Here is a 17,083-nt window from a genome sequence, read left to right as displayed (position 1 = left end):
TGCCCTTCACGAGCCCTGGACCCAGCTGCAGGCCCGCCTTTTGCACTGCAGCCTCCTCGGTGAGCAGAGGGCAGTGTGCGCGCTTGAGAGGCCCTGGAGGGACCCGAGATGACCATGGGTCTCAGGCCACCCGTCCCCCTCCTACACCCCAGGGTGTGCAAAGTAGGGCGGTTCACACTGTGAGGAGGGACCTCAGGAAGGGCCCCCCCCCTCGTTGGATCCAAGCAAGCCTTTCCCACGTCTTTCCCCTCCCCCCAGGAGTGCGCGCTCCCCTGGTCGAGCGTGGGAAGAGCTTGGTCAACTGGCCACACGGCCCACGCCTTGCTCACTCGGTCGCGCGGCCCCACCTGGGCCCCTCCTGCACCTAATTTTTCCATGAGAAATTTGGCATGAGAAAACCTACGTTCACGAACGCGGGTGGGTGCGCGGCGCTGGACCACGGGGACTCGGCATCGCCTGGTCCCACCCCAGCCCCTCCTCGCGCGACCCTATCCTCAGTGGAGAAGACGCAAGGCCGGGGAGTGTTCGGGAAAGCCTTCAACCAGAGCTACAACCTGCTGTGCACAGCTGCCAGCACAGCCCGGCCCGGACCCTCTCGCCGCCCTGAGGTCAGCTGCGCCGCTGAAGGGCCCCAGCCCGCGACCGCAAAGGCGAAAGTGAACAGGCTTCAGTGTCCCGGCTTTATTGCAAACTCGGGCTGCGCGCGGTAGACGATACACTGGACTCCAGGCAGGGCCTAGGCCGAGGGAGGGACGAGGCTCGAGGGGAGCGGGAGCTTGTCCTAAGCCAAAGGAGCGGGGCTCAAGGGTGAGCCTTGGCCAAAGGTGTGGGTGGGTCGCAAGCCTGGGCCAAAATTCTAGGGCTCTAAGGGGTCTGAGACCAAGCCACAGGGAGCCGGACTCCAGGAGGAGGGGAGGGGGAGATCTAAGACAAAGACGTACAACCTGAGGGACGGATCCTAAGGCAGGGGTGGGGCGGATGGGCAGGGCTAGGGTCTGGCTCAGTGGAAGGTCTCCACCTCTACCACGGTCCAGTCACCCTGCGGGGAAGTCACGTCATCCGGGGAGAAGCTAGTGACTGAGGTGATGCTGGCGCGGGACTCGTCCAGGGGAGACAATAGTTCGGCCCAGCGGCCCAGTTCGGCGTCGCTGAGCGCAGTGCGGGCTCCCCCCGCGCTGCCGGCACCCCCCGCGTCCCCTGAGCCACCGGTGCCGCCCGCGGCACCCTCGGCCGCAGCTAGCAGCAGCGTCCGGCTCAGCAGGTGCTGCACGACGCTCGCCTGCAGCGCCCCCAGCGGCAGCTCGCCCAGACGCGCCGGCTTCGCTCCCCGCGAAGCCGCTCCAGCCCCGGCCCCAGCCCCAGCCGCCGCCTTCCCACCGCCCGCGCCAGACCCGGGCCCCGGATCCAGCGCGCCTGTGGCGGGAGTTGCCGACTCGGGCCCTTCAGCCTCGTAGATGGTGCACAAGCCGTCAGCAGAGCCCGACCCGGCAGCAGGAGACCAAGGCAGTGGCGCTCCTGCGGGGAGAGGAGCCAGACTGGGCAAAGGGAGCGGGAAGCCCCGCCCCTGAACGAGACCCCGCCCCTTCCGTCAACTCCGCCCTCAGACCCAACTGTCCTGCCCCCGAGTTGCAAAGCCTCGCCTCCAACCTCGCCCCTCCTACTGGTCCGCAGTGTCCGGAGGGCTGCTTACCTGAGGTGCCGCGGATGGCCAGCGGCGGAGCGGAACCCCGGCTCCAGGCGGCCGGGTGGCAGGCGGCGAGCTCCGCATCGGCGGGCGGGGAGGTTGCGGCGCCGCCCTCGGGCCCACTGTCGTAGCCGCGCAGCTCTTCGGGCGTGCTCGTGGCGCTGCTGCTGTGGCCCGCCAGGTCCGGGCCGCTCAGCGTACTGGACGGGCTGCGCGAGGGTGGCGGCGGTGGGCCCGGGGCCAGCGCCAGGGTCAGCCGTGGGCCCGAGATTGGGGCATCGGGACCCGGGGTTGGGGGGCGGCGTGGGGCTTGTAGAGGGGGTGAGGCAGGGGGAGAGGGAGGGGTCTGCAAAGCGGGCAAGGCCAGGGAAGGTGGAGCCCGCGGAGGGGGCGAGGCCAGGGGAAGGGGAGAATCTTGCAGAGGGGGTGAAGCAGGGGGAGAGGGAGGAACTTGCAGAGGGGGTGAAGAGGGGGGAGAGGGAGGGGCCTGCAGAGGAGGTGAGGCCAGAGAAGGTGGAGCCCGAGGAGGGGGCGCGGCCAGGGGAGAGGGAGGGTCTTGCAGAGGGGGTGAAGCAGGGGGAGAGAGAGGGGCCTGCAGAGGGAGCGAGGCCAGAGAAGGTGGAGCCTGCAGAGGAGGCAAGCTCTGAGGAGAGGGAGCGGCCTGAAAGGGAGGCGTGGCCAGAGAAGGTGGAGTGTGTGTGGGGGGCACGGCCAGTGGAGGAGGGGCCTGCAGAGGCTGTGAGGCCAGAGATAGTGTCTGTATAGGAGGAGTGGCCTGTAGAGGGGGAGTGGCCAGAGGCGTGGCCAGGGGAGAGGGTGAGCCTAGAGGAGGAGCACCTGGCAGAGAGAGTGTGGTCAGACGAGAGGAAGGGGGAGAGGTCTGTGGAGGGGATGTGGCCATAGAAGGGTCCTGTGTGGGAGGCGTGGCCAGTGTATAAGGCGTGGCCTGAAAAGGTGGAGACAGAGAAGGACCGGCCTGCGGAGGGGGCGTGGGCAGAGCAGAAGGAGCCTGAAGAGGGGGTGTGGTTAGGGAAGAAGACGGGTTCCTCAGAGATGTTGCTTGAGATAGAGGGGCTTGTAGAGGGGCAGTGGCTGGTGGCAGAGGACCCGACAAAGGAGGTGTGGCCAAGGGAGAGGGGAGAGCTGGAAAAGGGGGTAAAGCCAAAGACGCTTCGGTGGGGGGCATACTCTGCAGAGCGGGTGAAACTGATGGAGGGACTGATGCCAGAAAAGTGGCCGTGGCCAAGGAAGAGGCGGATACCTCCGGAAAAGATGTACCCAGATGTGCGGGGGGAGCTTGCAAAGGAGGTGTGGCCGGTGGAGAGGGGAGGGTCGGCAGAGAAGGTGGAGCAGAGGGAGGAGGGGCTAGTGGAGGGGGCGTGGCCAATGGGTGGATATGGGCCTGGGGAGGGGGCGTGGTCGGTGGAGATGGTGGGAGCGAGTCCCTCAAGGGAGTGTCTGTGATATGGGAAGGCGGTGCAATAGGACAGGGTAGGGAGGAGGTGGCCAAAGGAGGAGAAAAGCCCCTTGCGGGGACTGCGCCCTTCCTTGGGGGTATGGCCTGCGGGGGGCGTAGAGCCTGCAGTCCTCTGGACTTGGGCTGCGAGGGATGCCCCAGAGCCCGGGGTGTTCCAGCCGGGGAAGCCCCGGAGCGGGCTGGGGAGGACAGAGGAGTGGCGCTGGAGGCCAGGGGGCGCAAGGTTGGCCTCTGGAGGCCCCCGCCGGCGCTGGGTCGCCTCCTGGTGGCAGGGCTCGGCTCCGCGGCGCTGCGCTCTGGGGCGCTGCTCACTGATTTCCTGGAAGCCTCGGTCGGGGGCCGGGGCCGGGCACTCGGAGCTGCCCGGGGGACACCCACCTCAGCGCCCGCAGCCCGGGATCGACGGGAGATGGCCGAGGAGGAGACGGCTGGAGTGGACCCAGAAGAGTCTGGGGACAAAGCAGAAAACCGAAGGGTCGCCGATCCTTCTAGGCTGGTCCCACTCACATCCGAGGAACCCCCTTCCTCCCCAGATCACATACCTCTCCGTGCCCCAGCGCTCAGGGCGCTCCTTCTGGGCCCTTCAGGGGCTTTTCCTCTGGCCACAGGTTCCTCAGCTGGGGGCCGGAGCCCCTTCTGCCCAAGAGGGCCTGGCCTGGGGACAAAAGAGTCTGCGCTCAGGACAGCGCTCCAGCTCCTTGTTTCGTCTCCCAAGTCTACATTTCCCCGTGGGTGAGGACATATGCCCTCTCTGCCAACCAATAATAGCTTTCACCAATTTGCACCCAGTGATGAGCAAGTACTCCCACACATTTTAATTAAAAGCTTCCAGATGGAGACACTAACCCTTGCCCAAGGCAACAGGGGAGAGGGGGCTTGTTACCTGGTGGGCCCGCTGGCATGCCCCGAGCTAGAGATACAGCCTGGGCCTGGGGTCTTCGCAGGGGCCCGCTCCCCTCTCCCAGCTGCTGGGGGCCTGGAGGCTGTGGGGGGAAGGCCGAGTCAACGCAGGTGCCCCGGAAAGGAAGGGGAGGCTGGTGCCTCAGAGGAGAGGGGGGCAAGAAGATGGGGTCCGAATCAGGGAAAGAGGCTGGAGTACCTGGGCTCCGGGGGCCTGTCCCAGCACTCCGCGGTGGTCCCCCCCGGGGAGTAGCCTCCGGGAGAGCGGCTCCCCGGCTGCCCCCCGCTCGCTCTGCCAGAGGCCCTCGCCCTGAAGCTCCCGCTGCTCCCAGAACTCGAAGAGCCGCGCTGGTTACGGGGGGAAGGGGTCGCGGAGACCCTGGGGGCTTGGGGGTCGGAAGGTTGGGAGGGAGAGAAGAGGGCGTCCGACCGGCGGCCCCTGCCCTGGACTTGTCCCTCTTGTCCATCTCGCACCTGATGAGGAGACAGACCGATCAGCATCCCAGGTCCTGGACAGCTACGCTGCCTGCAGGGATCTGGGTCCTGGCACCTCTCGGCTCTTTCCCCAGCGTCGCCACCCATGCGCGCCCAAACCTCTGCCTGGATCCACTTCCTTCCCACCCACCCACCACTCACCAGCGCAGCTGCTCATGGTTGTCCCCAAGTCCCACCCTCACCGCCTTCCTCCAGGCCATGCCAGCCTCAGCCAACCCCCTGCTCCCTCTCAGGACCGGAGATCCACCCCCCTACCCCTCGCCCCCTCAGGGACCCTGACCACCAGCGTCGGGACAGGGGGCTGCCACAGGTTCCAGATGAAGGGGACGGGAGCACACGCCCAGGTCCCCCTCGCCAGCCACCAGCGCCGTCCCGGAGGGATGTCGGCACCTGCCGGGAGGAGGAGCGGCCCTGGCTGCCCGCGCACGGGCTCGGGGAGACAAAGAGCCGCGTCCCGAGCCCTTCCCCTCCCCCAGCTGGGCCCTGGTCCGCGCCACCCTTCCACCTGCTCGAGCCGAGCTCACCTTGGGCTCCGGCCTCCCGCCGCTCCACGCTGGGTCGCCTGGGGTGGGGCAGGGTGGGAGCGCCGCGGCGGCCGCGAGCAGAGGGCAGGCGAGGGGAGGGGGCGGCGGGCGGCGGCGCGGGGAGGCCGGACGGCCCCTCGGCGGCGGGCGGGGGAGCAGGGGCCGCGCGCGCTGGATGCAGACCCGGCAGGCAGAGGCGGGAGCGCGCCGAGTAGGGCGGCCGGGAGCGCGTAGGAGGGAGGGGCTGCTTCTCCGCGGCTGCGCCTGAGGACCCCAGACACCCAACCGGTCGGGCTTCGGGGGGAATCCCTTGGGGTCCCGAACTCAGCCTAACCTCCTCTCCCCACCCCCTGCCATACACACCTGCCCCGGCCCCCACCCCAACTGCTTGGCGACCAAGGCCCGCCTGGACGCGGATAGGTTGGGCCCTGGCAACCAGGGGGCGGGACCATCGCGCCTCGTGCCCAATTGACCAATCCGGCCGCTCGGTGTCCCAGGCCCTGTCCTCGCTTTTGCGCCCGCAGAGGCAGGCCCCCCAGGATTCTTGGGGCTTCCGCCCCTCTCATACCCAAAGGGTTTTCACAGACCCCAGGAAACCCCGTACCTGGTTGGGCTAGGGGGACTGGTGGGAGAATGCAGCCCTGGGAATGTAGGGGTAGACCCCAGATTTGGGGGAAGAGAGGAAGAAAGGACAAGAGCGAGAGACGGAGGATGGTGAGAGATGACCCAGCCTTCTGCAGGGCAGAGCACCCCCCCCCACTCGCCACACCCTCCCAGGTCACACGAAGTCAAGTCAGCAAAGGCTTCCTGGCAGAGCCGGGATTTGTGGGGATGAGATTATGGGGGGCCTGGAGGTATAAAAACGGGTGCAAGAGGAGCCGAGAAGATCCCGTCTGAGGTTTCCCAGCCCAACCTGAGGGAGTAAGAGGTGTCATTTTGGTGACCCGCCAAACTGGTGCAGAGGCCTCATGGAGGACCTTGGTAGGGGACTGTGGCATTGAGGGGGTTGAAGCAAGAAGAGGAAGATGGCCATCCTCAGCTGCCCACAGCTGGCCAACAGTGCCAGGTGCCCTCTTGCACCTCTGCTTATACTCAAGGCCACATGGCTCCCCCCACACACACTCACACACACTGTGCTCTCTGCCCCCAAGCCCCATCTCTTCAGACTCTTAGCCACTCACTACCCCATCCCAAAGAACCAGCTCCTTCTGCCTCACCCCTTCCCCCATCACATTTGTACATACATACACAAACACAGAGTATCCACCGTACGATTCCATTTATATAATGTTCTGGAAAACACAAGCTAACCTATAGTGACAGAAAGCGAATCAGTGGTTGTTGGGGACCACCGGGGGAGGGAAACTTTTGAACCACCAATTGAAGCCACTCTGATTGATTCCTGACCCTCAGAAACTATGTGAGACAATAAATTCTTGTTGTCTTAAGGTGCTAGGTTTGGGGGCAATTTGTTACACAGCACAGTAATATGTAACTACCTCAGGCTCAGAAAACCTTAAAAGCTGGGTATAAAATATCAAGTGTTGTTGAGAATGTGGAGAAATTGGAACAGTTGTACTGTTGGTGGGAATGTAAAATGGTGCAACCACTGTGATTCCACTTATATGGGGTCCCCAGAGGATTCAAATTCATAGAGATGGATGGTAGAATGGTGGGTGCCAGGAGCTAGGGAGAGGAATGAGGAATATGAGTTCAATGGGGACAGAGTTTCAGTTCTGCAAAACAAAAAACGTTCTGAAGATGGATGGTGGCGATGGTTGCCCAACACTGAATGTACTTAATGGCACTGAACTGTAAACTTAAAAATGGTTAGGATGACAAATTCTATGTTATGTGTGTGCTCTACCACAATTGTTTAAAACCTGGACAGTGTCCATGCGGGAAAACTCACAAACTACCTGTGGGAATGTAAAGGGGGCAGGCTTTCTGGAGGACAGCTGGAGAGCATTGTATGCGTGTCATATGACTGAGACATTCCACTCAAGCGTCTGTACCTGTGGCAGTGCCATACAGCTCCTTCCATATCTCCTGAGCACCCAGAGTCCCCACCTGCAGGAAAGTCAGAAGTGTCAGGGCCTTAACACTCCCTCCATCCCCCTCTCCAGAGCAGCCCTCAGCCACGACAGGCAGGAGCTGGTACATCAATGCTTCAACTCCCTCACTTCTTGGGTGGGAAAACTTGGAGGTGTGTCCTCCACCATCTCCCAGAGCTCCCCCGCACAATGGAACCCCAGTTGCCTATATTGGCAGCCTGCTCCTTCACCCTCATTAACACTACTGGCTTCCTTCCCTTCCCCACTGCCTCACCTTCCAGAGAAACTATTTGCATCTAATTCCTTGCCTCAGGATCTGCATCTAGAAAGGCCCGAACTAAGCATCCATCCGTCCATCATTTACTGAATGCCCACTGTGTGCCAGGCACCATCCCAAGTGCTGGGGACACAGTAGGGAACAGAAGAGACACGTGTCTGGGGATCATGTGGCTTCGATTCCAGTCACCACAGAGACTCTTGCACAAGTGCGCAAAGCGTCGTTTATGAAAACACTTATCCCAACATAAAGCTGGAAACAAACGGCCAGGGTATGGATCTCAAGGAGCTTCTCCCGAGGCTAGAGGAAAGGGAGAAACTACTCAGCTCAAAAGGCCCCTGCCCCCTTGCTACCACCTCACCTCGCCCTACTTTGTTATATACACAGCATTTGTCACAAGCTGACATTACCTTGTTCCTTACTTATTTGCTTCCTTATCTCTGTCTCCGCCAACCGCACTCCACCCCCAATCCACACACACAGCAATAGAGCAGAAGCTCTGAGAGAGAAGGTTTGCCTTTGGGTAGCCTGTGGCCGAGCCCACAGGGACTTCTTCAAGGGTCGCGCCCATTGCAGGGTTTCACAGGGGAACTGAAGCTTAGGGGATCCCAACTCTCAAGGTTTCGGAGTGTCTCTACCCTGGTGAACTTGTTTTCTTTTTCCCCATGGGAGATGGGGCCTCCCTCTGCCACCTGGTCCAGGTCCCCTCTCCCTTGAGTTTTGCAGACAGGGCAGATCAAGGTCAACTGTCGCCTAAGACCCAGCTCAGGCCTCCCAAAGTGGGGAGGAAATCATGGTGTGGAGGGGAGGCAGAGTCTCCCTTTGAGAAGCCGGCCTCCCAGACCGGACTCCAACCCCGGCTCCCAGAGCCCTCTGACCCCCGTGCCCAACCCCACCAGGACCCGGGAGCGGCTCACTCCCTCTCCTCCCCCAGTGGAGAGCTTCCCCTGGCTGGGTGGTCAGAGCAGGAAGGGGGAAGCGCCGTGCCCTCTCTTGGGCCCTGGTCACTGATTCCTTGGTTGAGCCTCCAGGCCAGGTAGCTGCACCTGGGAGTGAAGGGAGGAGGAGGGGAAGGAGGACTTCCACGCGTTCCTGACAAGGTCTATGCAGCTGGGCTCCCGGAAGCGTGCCTTCAGGTCGGCTTTGGGAGCCCAGCGCCTCCAGCCCTCCTCAGTTTCCCCCGTGCCAGGTTTGCCTCACTGAAGCGGAGCCCAGAATTCTACGGTCCCCGCTCCTCCGACCAGCCCCTCGCCCACCACGGAGACACCAGGATTAGGATCGCCCTCCTCCCGCGATCCCGCGGTACCAGGAGTCGGGGGCGACCTGTGAGCGCCCTAAGGGAGGCGGGGCCGATACGGCCGGTGGGCGGGGCCTGGCGGGGCGGAGCTGCTCCCGGCTCCTGTCCAGCTCGCCCGCCCGCCCGCCCTGACTCACCCAGCCTGTCCCGCGAACTCTGCGAGAGTCCCGGCCGCTCCGCTCCCAGAGACACAGGAGTTGGAACAAGCGTCCGGCCCGTGAGGTGAGTAGGTGGCTCTCCGCCCCTGGGGACCAGGTGGCGGGGTGAGGATCTGGCCCACGGGAGGACCGCCCCAGGTGCGGCTGGCCCTGTGACCTGAGCCCAACGCCGTCTGGGGCACAGAAGGAGCTGGGGGGTGGGCTGGGGGGGTGCAGAGAGAGGCCCCGCCGTGGCCAGCCCAAGGGCGCCCGTCAGGGAGCCCGGCAGGCCTGGCCAAGGACGGAGTGAAGATAAACAGGCTGGGGTCCACCCGAGGGTCTTGACCGTGCTCCCCTCTCCTCCGCTGCTGACGACTCAACCCTGTGAGCCCCTCAATTCCCAGAACCCTACCACTTGGGAGCCTCACCAGGCTGTCCCTTCTGGGACTCTTGAACCTCAAGACTCCCCAGACGCCCCTAGTCCTGGCAGGACAGCTTGGAAAAGTACTGGGTTGGGAGTCCCCAGGCCTGGGGCCCAGAGCAGGATCCGCCACTACGGGGCCACCCTCCCCCACCCAGGCCACGGTTTCTCACTTGTGTAAAAGTCCAGAGTTGGACCCTGTGTCCTCCAAGACCCATTTCAGGGCTGACAACAGTCACTGTTTCTTCTTTGCCCCTTAGCATGGGCTGTGGGTGGGGACCGTGTGGGATGGCGCGCTGGTCCAGGAGCACCCGCCACCGCCACGTGGTCAGAGGCAAGCTGGGGGCTTGGGGAAGGCCTGAGAGGGAAGCAGAAGCAGGGTGAGGCATGGGTGAGTGGAGCTAAGGCTGGGTAGGGGGCATGTTCCTGGCCCTAGGCTCAGCCTGCTGGGCAGAGCAGCCGTCCTCCCTCCATTTCTTCTCTGCCTGAAGGAACCCCTTCTGAGGTTCTTTTGGCAAAGATGCTTCAATTCAGCGAGACGTTCTCGCTCAACAACGTGATCAGACAGACGGGACTTGGGGGAGTCTCGCCTCGAATGCCACGTGTCACAAGCTGTGACACGTTGAGCAAGTTATTTCACTCTCCTGAGTCTGGAAAAGGAGGGTCCCAACATCCACACTCCCAGAGCTGGGATAAAACGAGACACTGAAGGCATCTGGTGGTCATAAGTTCTCTGCCCCCACACCCCCATGAAGCCTTCTCCCCAAGCCCTCCCACCAGCCCTGTTCAGACACAGGGGGGCCAGCCTTGTGTCTGGGGAAACTTAATGGCAGGTTCGGGACGATCAAGATTGAGTCGTGGAGACAGATAATGAAAAACCCATGTCTGCTTCTGAGGCTGTTGCGTATACACTTTGCTCTGTGGGTGCATCCCCTGGGCCATCTGCTGGGGACCCTGGGTGTGTCTCTGCCTTCTTGCCTTTGATTGTGGACCCGGGATGGCCAGTGGGGAGCTTCCACCATTGTGAGATGGGTCCTGAAGGGTGGCAAGGACTCAGGGGGCGGGCAGTTGGTCCCTGCCCGTCTGTGTGGCATTTTTGCTAACAGTTACCATTCTCAGGTGAAGCAGCTAAGCAGTGTCCCTCGCAGGGGTAGGTGGCCAGGGCAGGGAGAATGGTGGGTGGCCAGAACTGGAAGAGGGCATATGGCCGGCTCCCTGGTCCTGGGTCTCTCCTCAACTTAGTGTGTACTTGCCCTTTGTACACACATGCCCTGAGGTGCACGCTCCAGAATGCCCCCAGGGTGTCCCTTTCGGTGGCTGCAATTTGGCTCCTGGGGGCTGTTGAGCTGCCCTGAGTGTGTTTCTAGCAGATTCCCTGGTGTTTGAGCCTGTGACGCACTGGAGGCATCTTTACTCGGCTTATTGTTTAGGACAGGGTGTGAAACTGAGCACGAGGGATGAGCCATTGGGTGAGGGATCCTGTGCTCTGTCTGCACACCCCCTTGCATGTGCCGGCTGCTGGGTGAGTCAGGGCCTGAGTCAGGAGGCCCCGGAGCCTGGGTGTGGGCAGGCGTGTCCCTGTCCCTTACATATTATCCTGGGTACTGAGGTGGGAGCCTCTGATGGGATTAAGGGGATTAAGGACTGCCCCGACTTCAGCCTGGGGGTGGGGCCTGCATCCCATATCCCCGCCCACTTCCACCTTGTCCTCACTCAGGAGTAACCCTAAGGCCTTCAAGCGTTGTGGAGACCAAAAAGGGAGGCAAGGAGGTGTCAGAGCGATTGACTGAGGTGTGGGACAGAGGCCAGTTTCCCTCCCACCCAGGAGACGGGTGGGAGGCTGGAGGACCAGCTGGTGGCCCAGATGCCTCCCTTCTTTGCCCAGCCTGTGCCCAGTGACAGGCTGTCAGGATGAGGACCGCAGGCCGCAGGAAACCTGCCTGATATAAAACAAGATCTTTATATTTGGGAGCATGGATACTGGGGAGGGGGGCAGACGCCTAGGAGCCCCCCCAGAGGCGGCGAGGGGCTTGCTGCCTCCCTTTCCTTCGCCCCTCCAGCCTCGGAGGTGGGGGAAAAGGCTCCCGACTGCCTGTCGGGGAGGGTGATGTCCCAGCCCGTGGCCCACGCCCCCGTGTGACTTGCGCCTAGTTGTCTGTATCTGGAATAATGATACCTTGGTCTAAAATGAAAGCCTGGGACAGACAGAGTGGGCTGGCCGCCCAGGAGCCTGGCAGCCCAGCCCTGTCCCAGTCGTAGGTGTCACCCTGGCTCTCTCCCTGTGAGTTTTCCATTTCCTGATCCTCTGCCCTGTCCTTGCGCCCCCCTGCCCCTGACTCTCAGAGGCCAGGTCTCTGTTTTCTGCCGCAGATCCTAGGCACTTGCCCCACTAGAAACCCAGGTGTCCTAGTCACTCCCACCCCCCAGGGCTGACCAGCCTTCAGCTTTGCCACTCCCTGCCCCTGGGGCCCGAAACCAGAGCCAGGCTCCAGCCAGGCTCCAGCCAGGCTCCAGCCGGCTTTTCCGGTTGGAGGTTGGAGGTGGTGCCCGGAGCGCCCCTGAAGGGGGTGCGGGGCCCATGCCCCGGAAGTCTCCGTGTCTCTGGGACTCTCTCCGGTCCAGTGGTGGAGGGAGCCGGGGCTGACCGCCTGGATACCGGGTACCTGGGGTCAGAGAAGCAGAGCGAAGTGTTTCCAATTGGCGTCAAGGGTGGGAGGAGATGCCTGGGCCCCGGGAGAAGGCCACACGGGCAAGCTGTGGGGCAGCGGCCCCGTGGACTGCCCCTCCTGAGCTCTGAGGGCAAGCAGAGTCCGACCGAGGCAGGGGTCCCTGGGAGCAGAGGTGGTGAGGACAGTAGTTGCCCGGCTCCAGGAAGGAGGCGAGGTCTGTGGGGGGAGGGGAAGGAAGCGCACAGCTTGTGGGTTCTGCCAGAGTTTGGCAGGGCCGAGCGCGGATTGGGAGCAGATGCGTGTGTCTGGCTCTTCTGGGGACCCGGCACCGGGCGCCCTTTCCTGAGGGTCTCTCTCTGCACCTTCCACTTCCCGCTCTCCCACAGGCGGGATGATTCCGGTGGCGGAGTTCAAGCAGTTCGCGGAGCACCAGCCCAACTTCAAGGTGCTCAAACCTTGGTGGGACGTGCTGGCCGAGTACCTCACCGTGGCTATGCTCATGATCGGGGTCTTCGGCTGCACCCTCCAGGTAAGGGGCGGGGCAGGGGCGGGGTCTCTAGGGGCGGGGTCTGGGAAGTTCCGGAAGTCTTCCGTTATCGTCTCTTAGTTCTGGAGACTGGAAGTCTGAAATCAAAGTGTTGACAGGGTTGGTTCCTTCCGAAAGCTGTGAGGGAGAAGGTGTTCCACGGCTCCCTTCTAGACTCTGGTGGCCTCAGGCATTCCTTGGTTTACAGATAACGTTCTCCCTGTATCTTCAAAGCATCTTCCGTGTGTGTGTGTGTGTGTGTGTGTGTGTGTGTGTGTGTGTGTATGTCTGTGTGTCTGTGTGAGTCTGTGTCCAGATTTCTCCCTTTTATAAGGCCAGAGTCCTATTGGGTTAGGGCCCACCCCCAATGACCTCATCTTAACTTGATTACATCTGCTCTGCAAAGACTATTTCCAAACAAGGCAACATTCACAGGTATTTGGGGGTTAGGACTTCAACATCTTTTCGAAGGACACAAATCAACCCAGCCCTTTTTTTCAGACAAAGTCCGACGCTCAGAGGTTTACTGACTCTTCCAAAGCTGGGGAACAAACTGGGGACAGTTGGGGGTTGATGGAAACCCCTCTTGCCTTCAGCCTGCTTCCTCCCCCACCCCACAACTTCCCAGGCCGCCCCAGATCCTTCACCATCTTTCACCCTCTCTCCCATCCCCAGGTGACACAGGACAAGATCATCTGTCTGCCCAGTCACGGACCCCGGGAGAACTTATCAGAGGCCCCGTGCCGGCAACTGCTGCTGCAGGGGGTCTCCGAGCATGTGGGGGACCTCCAGGAGTTGAGCGGCCTCAGGAACAACCTGGATCTGCAGCAATACAGCTTCATTAACCAGCTCTGCTACGAGACAGCCCTCCACTGGTACGCCAAGTACTTCCCCTACCTGGTCGTCATCCACACGCTCAACTTCATGGTCTGCACCAGCTTCTGGTTCAAGTTTCCCGGCACCAGCTCCAAGATCGAGCACTTCATCTCTATCCTGGGCAAGTGTTTCGACTCTCCGTGGACCACGCGGGCCCTATCCGAGGTCTCCGGGGAGAACCACAAGGACCCTGCCGCCGCCGGGCGGGCAACGGTGACCATGGCAGCAGCGGCGGCAGGACCAGGGAAGGCAGGTGAGGGTGAGAAGGAGAAGATGCTGGCGGAGCCCGAGAAGGTGGTGACGGAGCCACCGGCTGTCACCCTGCTGGACAAAAAGGAGGGTGAGCAGGCCAAAGCCCTGTTTGAGAAGGTCAAGAAATTCCGTATGCACGTGGAAGAGGGGGACATCCTGTACACCATGTACATCCGGCAGACGGTGCTCAAGGTCTGCAAGTTCTTGGCCATCCTGGTCTACAACCTCGTCTACGTGGGGAAGATCAGCTTCCTGGTGGCCTGTACGGTGGACACCTCGGAGGTCACGGGCTATGCCAGCTTCTGCTGCAGCCACACGAAGGCCCACCTCTTCTCCAAGCTGGCTTTCTGCTACATCTGCTTCGTGTGCGTCTATGGGATCATCTGCTTCTACACACTCTTCTGGCTCTTCCACCGGCCCCTCAAGGAGTACTCCTTCCGGTCCGTGCGGGAGGAGACGGGCATGGGCGACATCCCCGACGTCAAGAACGACTTCGCCTTCATGCTGCACCTCATCGACCAGTACGACTCACTCTACTCCAAGCGCTTCGCTGTCTTCCTCTCCGAGGTCAGCGAGAGCCGCCTGAAGCAGCTCAACCTCAACCACGAGTGGACGACCGAGAAGCTGCGGCAGAAGCTGCAGCGCAACGCCTGCGGCCGGCTCGAGCTGGCCCTCTGCATGCTCCCGGGGCTGCCCGACACGGTCTTCGAGCTCAGCGAGGTGGAGGCCCTGCGGCTGGAGGCCATCTGTGACGTCACCTTCCCCCCAGGCCTCTCGCAGCTGGTGCACCTGCAGGAGATCAGCCTGCTCCACTCTCCGGCCAGGCTGCCCTTCTCCTCGCAGATCTTTCTGCGGGACCACCTGAAGGTCATCCGGGTCAAGTGCGAGGAGCTCCGAGAGGTGCCCCTCTGGGTGTTCGGGCTGCGCAGCCTGGAGGAGCTGCACCTGGAGGGGGTCTTCCCCCCGGAGCTGGCCCGGGCAGCGACCCTCGAGAGCCTCCGGGAGCTGAAGCAGCTGAAGGTGCTGTCTCTGCGGAGCAACGCCGGCAAAGTGCCCGCCAGCGTGACCGACGTGGCCAGTCACCTGCAGCGGCTCAGCCTGCACAACGACGGGGCCCGCCTGCTGGCACTGAACAGCCTCAAGAAGCTGGCGGTGCTTCGGGAGCTGGAGCTGGTGGCCTGCGGGCTGGAGCGCATCCCCCATGCCGTCTTCAGCCTGAGCGCACTACAGGAACTGGACCTCAAGGACAACCACCTGCGGTCCATTGAGGAGATCCTCAGCTTCCAGCACTGCCGCAAGCTGGTCACACTCCGGCTGTGGCACAACCAGATCGCCTATGTCCCCGAGCACGTACGGAAGCTCCGGGGCCTTGAGCAGCTCTATCTCAGCCACAACAAGCTGGAGACACTGCCCACCCAGCTCGGCATGTGCTCTGGCCTCCGCCTGCTGGACATCTCCCATAACGGGCTGCACTCCCTGCCGGCCGAGCTGGGCCTCCTCCAGAACCTGCAGCACCTGGCTGTCTCCTACAATGCCCTGGAGCTTCTGCCCGACGAGCTCTTCTTCTGCCGCAAGCTGCGGACGCTGCTCCTCGGCTACAACAACCTGAGCCAGCTCTCGCCCCAGGTGGGGGCCCTCGGGGCCCTCAGCCGCCTGGAGCTCAAGGGCAACCGGCTGGAGGCGCTGCCGGAAGAACTCGGCAACTGTGGGGGACTGAAGAAGTCGGGGCTCCTGGTGGAGGACACCCTTTACGAAGGGCTGCCGGCAGAGGTGCGGGACAGAATGGAGGTGGAGAGAAGCCAGGGAGGGGCAGGTTGCGGTAGAGGCCTTCCAGATGCTATCACCCTGGAATCTCTACTGTTATCTTCAAGGGAGGGGGCCAAGTGAGCCCAGGCCGGGACAGGAGGAGCAGACGTGCCAGGCTGGTGGAGCCCAAGGCAAGATCCTAGGATTGGTTTGCCTGGGAGGCTGTGGATCTAGGGTGGAACATCCTGGAGGGATTAACTCAGTCATAAGACTCTCAGAGCAAAACCACACCTGTGTCTTTGGCTAGCTTGCCTGCCCCCAGCCCTGGGCCAGAGCTGCTGCTCCCCCAACCCACTCCGAACATTCGGGCTCAATCAATGCCACATATGGGGGTGGGGCTCATCCCAATGGGATTTCAACCCTCTCTTCCTGACCAAAACAGCTTACATCTGGGGTTCTCTCCCAAGGAGGGGACACAGACGCAACGGACAAGCTCCCCCCTCCTCCACCTCCAACTTGGATGTTAATCCCCTATTTTTTTTTCATTTATTTATTTATTTTTTTGCGGTACGTGGGCCTCTCACTGTTGTGGCCTCTCCCGTTGCGGAGCACAGGCTCCGGACGCGCAGGCTCAGTGGCCATGGCTCACGGGCCCAGCCGCTCCGCGGCATGTGGGATCTTCCCGGACGGAGGCACGAACCCGTGTCCCCTGCATCGGCAGGCGGACTCCCAACCACTGCGCCACCAGGGAAGCCCAATCCCCTATTTATAAGTTGTTTGCTATGGACACCTGAACTCAGAAAAAATGGTTTTCACATTTGGCTAGGCATCAAAGTCAACATCAAAACAAAACATCCCAGGCCCCACCCCTGAAAGACTGACTCAGGAGCTTTGCCTGGAGGCCAGGAACTTGCCGGTAAATATAAGCATCCCAGGTAATTCTGACAAAGACAGTCCCAGGCCTGTGTGTTGGAAAATGCTGACCTACAGAGTCAGATATCTGGGTGTCTAGAGTAGGGATTCTGAACTTTTGTTTAGATCCCTAGATGCTTTGAGAAACCTGATGAAAGCTGGGCACCTCCTTCCTCAGGAAAATGCTCACGTACGTGAAAAGTTCTGCAAACAACTTGAGGCAATCAACAGATTCCCCCAGATCCCCTAGAGGGCTGTTTATGGACATCCTAAGGATCGGAGACCCCAGGTTAAGAACACCTGCTGTGGAGGGTACATTTTTCTGAAGACAGGCTGGGACTTTGTCTTTCACATGTTCCCTATGCGAGGGAATGTATATCAGTGGGTGCTTAATAAATGATACTAACTATGAGAACTAGAATCTTGATCCTTGTGTCCACTCCTGTGAGTCTAAGCCTTCGATTCCACCAGACCAAGTACAGGGAGGTGGCGACAGTCACATTCCAGAATCAAGGGTATCAGTGCATCCCGGAAGCAGAGGCAGAGAGAGACCTCAGCTAACCAGGAGAAATCAGGTGGCATCGTCTGCCTAGGTTTTTTCCTGGAGAACTGCTCTTCCTCTACCTTCCCTGTTAGTCTCCCGGCTCCACAGTTTTGGATCTGCTCCACCTGTAAGTTGTCACCAGAGGAGTCGCCACAAGCCTTCAACGCCCATCACAGTGTCCCTGTGCTGGAGCGGGCAGGGCACAGCCTGCCCAACCCTGACCTCCTGGGATCACCACCTCCATGGTGTCTGCAAAATGCGAGCCTCCTCCTGGCACCAGAGAGCAGAGGCA

The 17,083-nt window shown here is 61.6% G+C and overlaps 2 protein-coding genes across 4 annotated transcripts; one reads left to right on the top strand and one right to left on the bottom strand.

The window, feature by feature from the left end:
* Positions 1 to 666: 666 nt before the first annotated feature.
* On the bottom strand, positions 667 to 5,232 carry PRR36 (proline rich 36). The gene is made up of 6 exons (XM_067733926.1): positions 5,081 to 5,232; positions 4,261 to 4,535; positions 4,045 to 4,144; positions 3,704 to 3,816; positions 1,691 to 3,610; positions 667 to 1,515 (listed from the first exon to the last, which is right to left on the bottom strand). Exons 2-6 carry the CDS (start codon positions 4,526 to 4,528, stop codon positions 1,001 to 1,003), a joined length of 2,916 nt encoding a protein of 971 aa, XP_067590027.1. The 5' UTR covers positions 4,529 to 4,535; positions 5,081 to 5,232; the 3' UTR covers positions 667 to 1,000.
* Positions 5,233 to 5,407: 175 nt separating this feature from the next.
* Positions 5,408 to 16,662, top strand: LRRC8E (leucine rich repeat containing 8 VRAC subunit E). Of its 3 annotated transcripts, none has more exons than XM_067733928.1 (3): positions 5,408 to 8,930; positions 12,322 to 12,464; positions 13,137 to 16,662. In XM_067733928.1, exons 2-3 carry the CDS (start codon positions 12,327 to 12,329, stop codon positions 15,474 to 15,476), a joined length of 2,478 nt encoding a protein of 825 aa, XP_067590029.1. In that variant the 5' UTR covers positions 5,408 to 8,930; positions 12,322 to 12,326; the 3' UTR covers positions 15,477 to 16,662. The 3 variants fall into 3 exon arrangements, with proteins under 3 accessions (XP_067590029.1, XP_067590030.1, XP_067590028.1); XM_067733929.1 differs by lacking the exon at positions 5,408 to 8,930 and adding an exon at positions 9,055 to 11,925; XM_067733927.1 differs by lacking the exon at positions 5,408 to 8,930 and having other exon boundaries at positions 9,055 to 12,464.
* Positions 16,663 to 17,083: the final 421 nt, after the last annotated feature.

This window comes from Pseudorca crassidens, chromosome 3 (assembly GCF_039906515.1).
Source record: "Pseudorca crassidens isolate mPseCra1 chromosome 3, mPseCra1.hap1, whole genome shotgun sequence".
Taxonomy (NCBI): domain Eukaryota; kingdom Metazoa; phylum Chordata; class Mammalia; order Artiodactyla; family Delphinidae; genus Pseudorca; species Pseudorca crassidens.
This window is presented reverse-complemented; position numbering and strand designations above follow the sequence as displayed.

What these genes read in the sequence shown, in the direction of transcription:
- PRR36 (XM_067733926.1), bottom strand. Translation starts at nt 4,528, where the DNA reads ATGGACAAGAGGGACAAGTCCAGGGCAGGGGCCGCCGGTCGGACGCCC. An exon ending in GACAGGCCCCCGGAGCCCAG is followed by an intron (nt 4,145 to 4,260) that starts GTACTCCAGCCT and finishes TTCCCCCCACAG; the next exon opens with CCTCCAGGCCCCCAGCAGCT. An exon ending in GGCCATCCGCGGCACCTCAG is followed by an intron (nt 1,516 to 1,690) that starts GTAAGCAGCCCT and finishes CTCTCCCCGCAG; the next exon opens with GAGCGCCACTGCCTTGGTCT.
- LRRC8E (XM_067733928.1), top strand. Translation starts at nt 12,327, where the DNA reads ATGATTCCGGTGGCGGAGTTCAAGCAGTTCGCGGAGCACCAGCCCAAC. An exon ending in TCTTCGGCTGCACCCTCCAG is followed by an intron (nt 12,465 to 13,136) that starts GTAAGGGGCGGG and finishes TCCCATCCCCAG; the next exon opens with GTGACACAGGACAAGATCAT.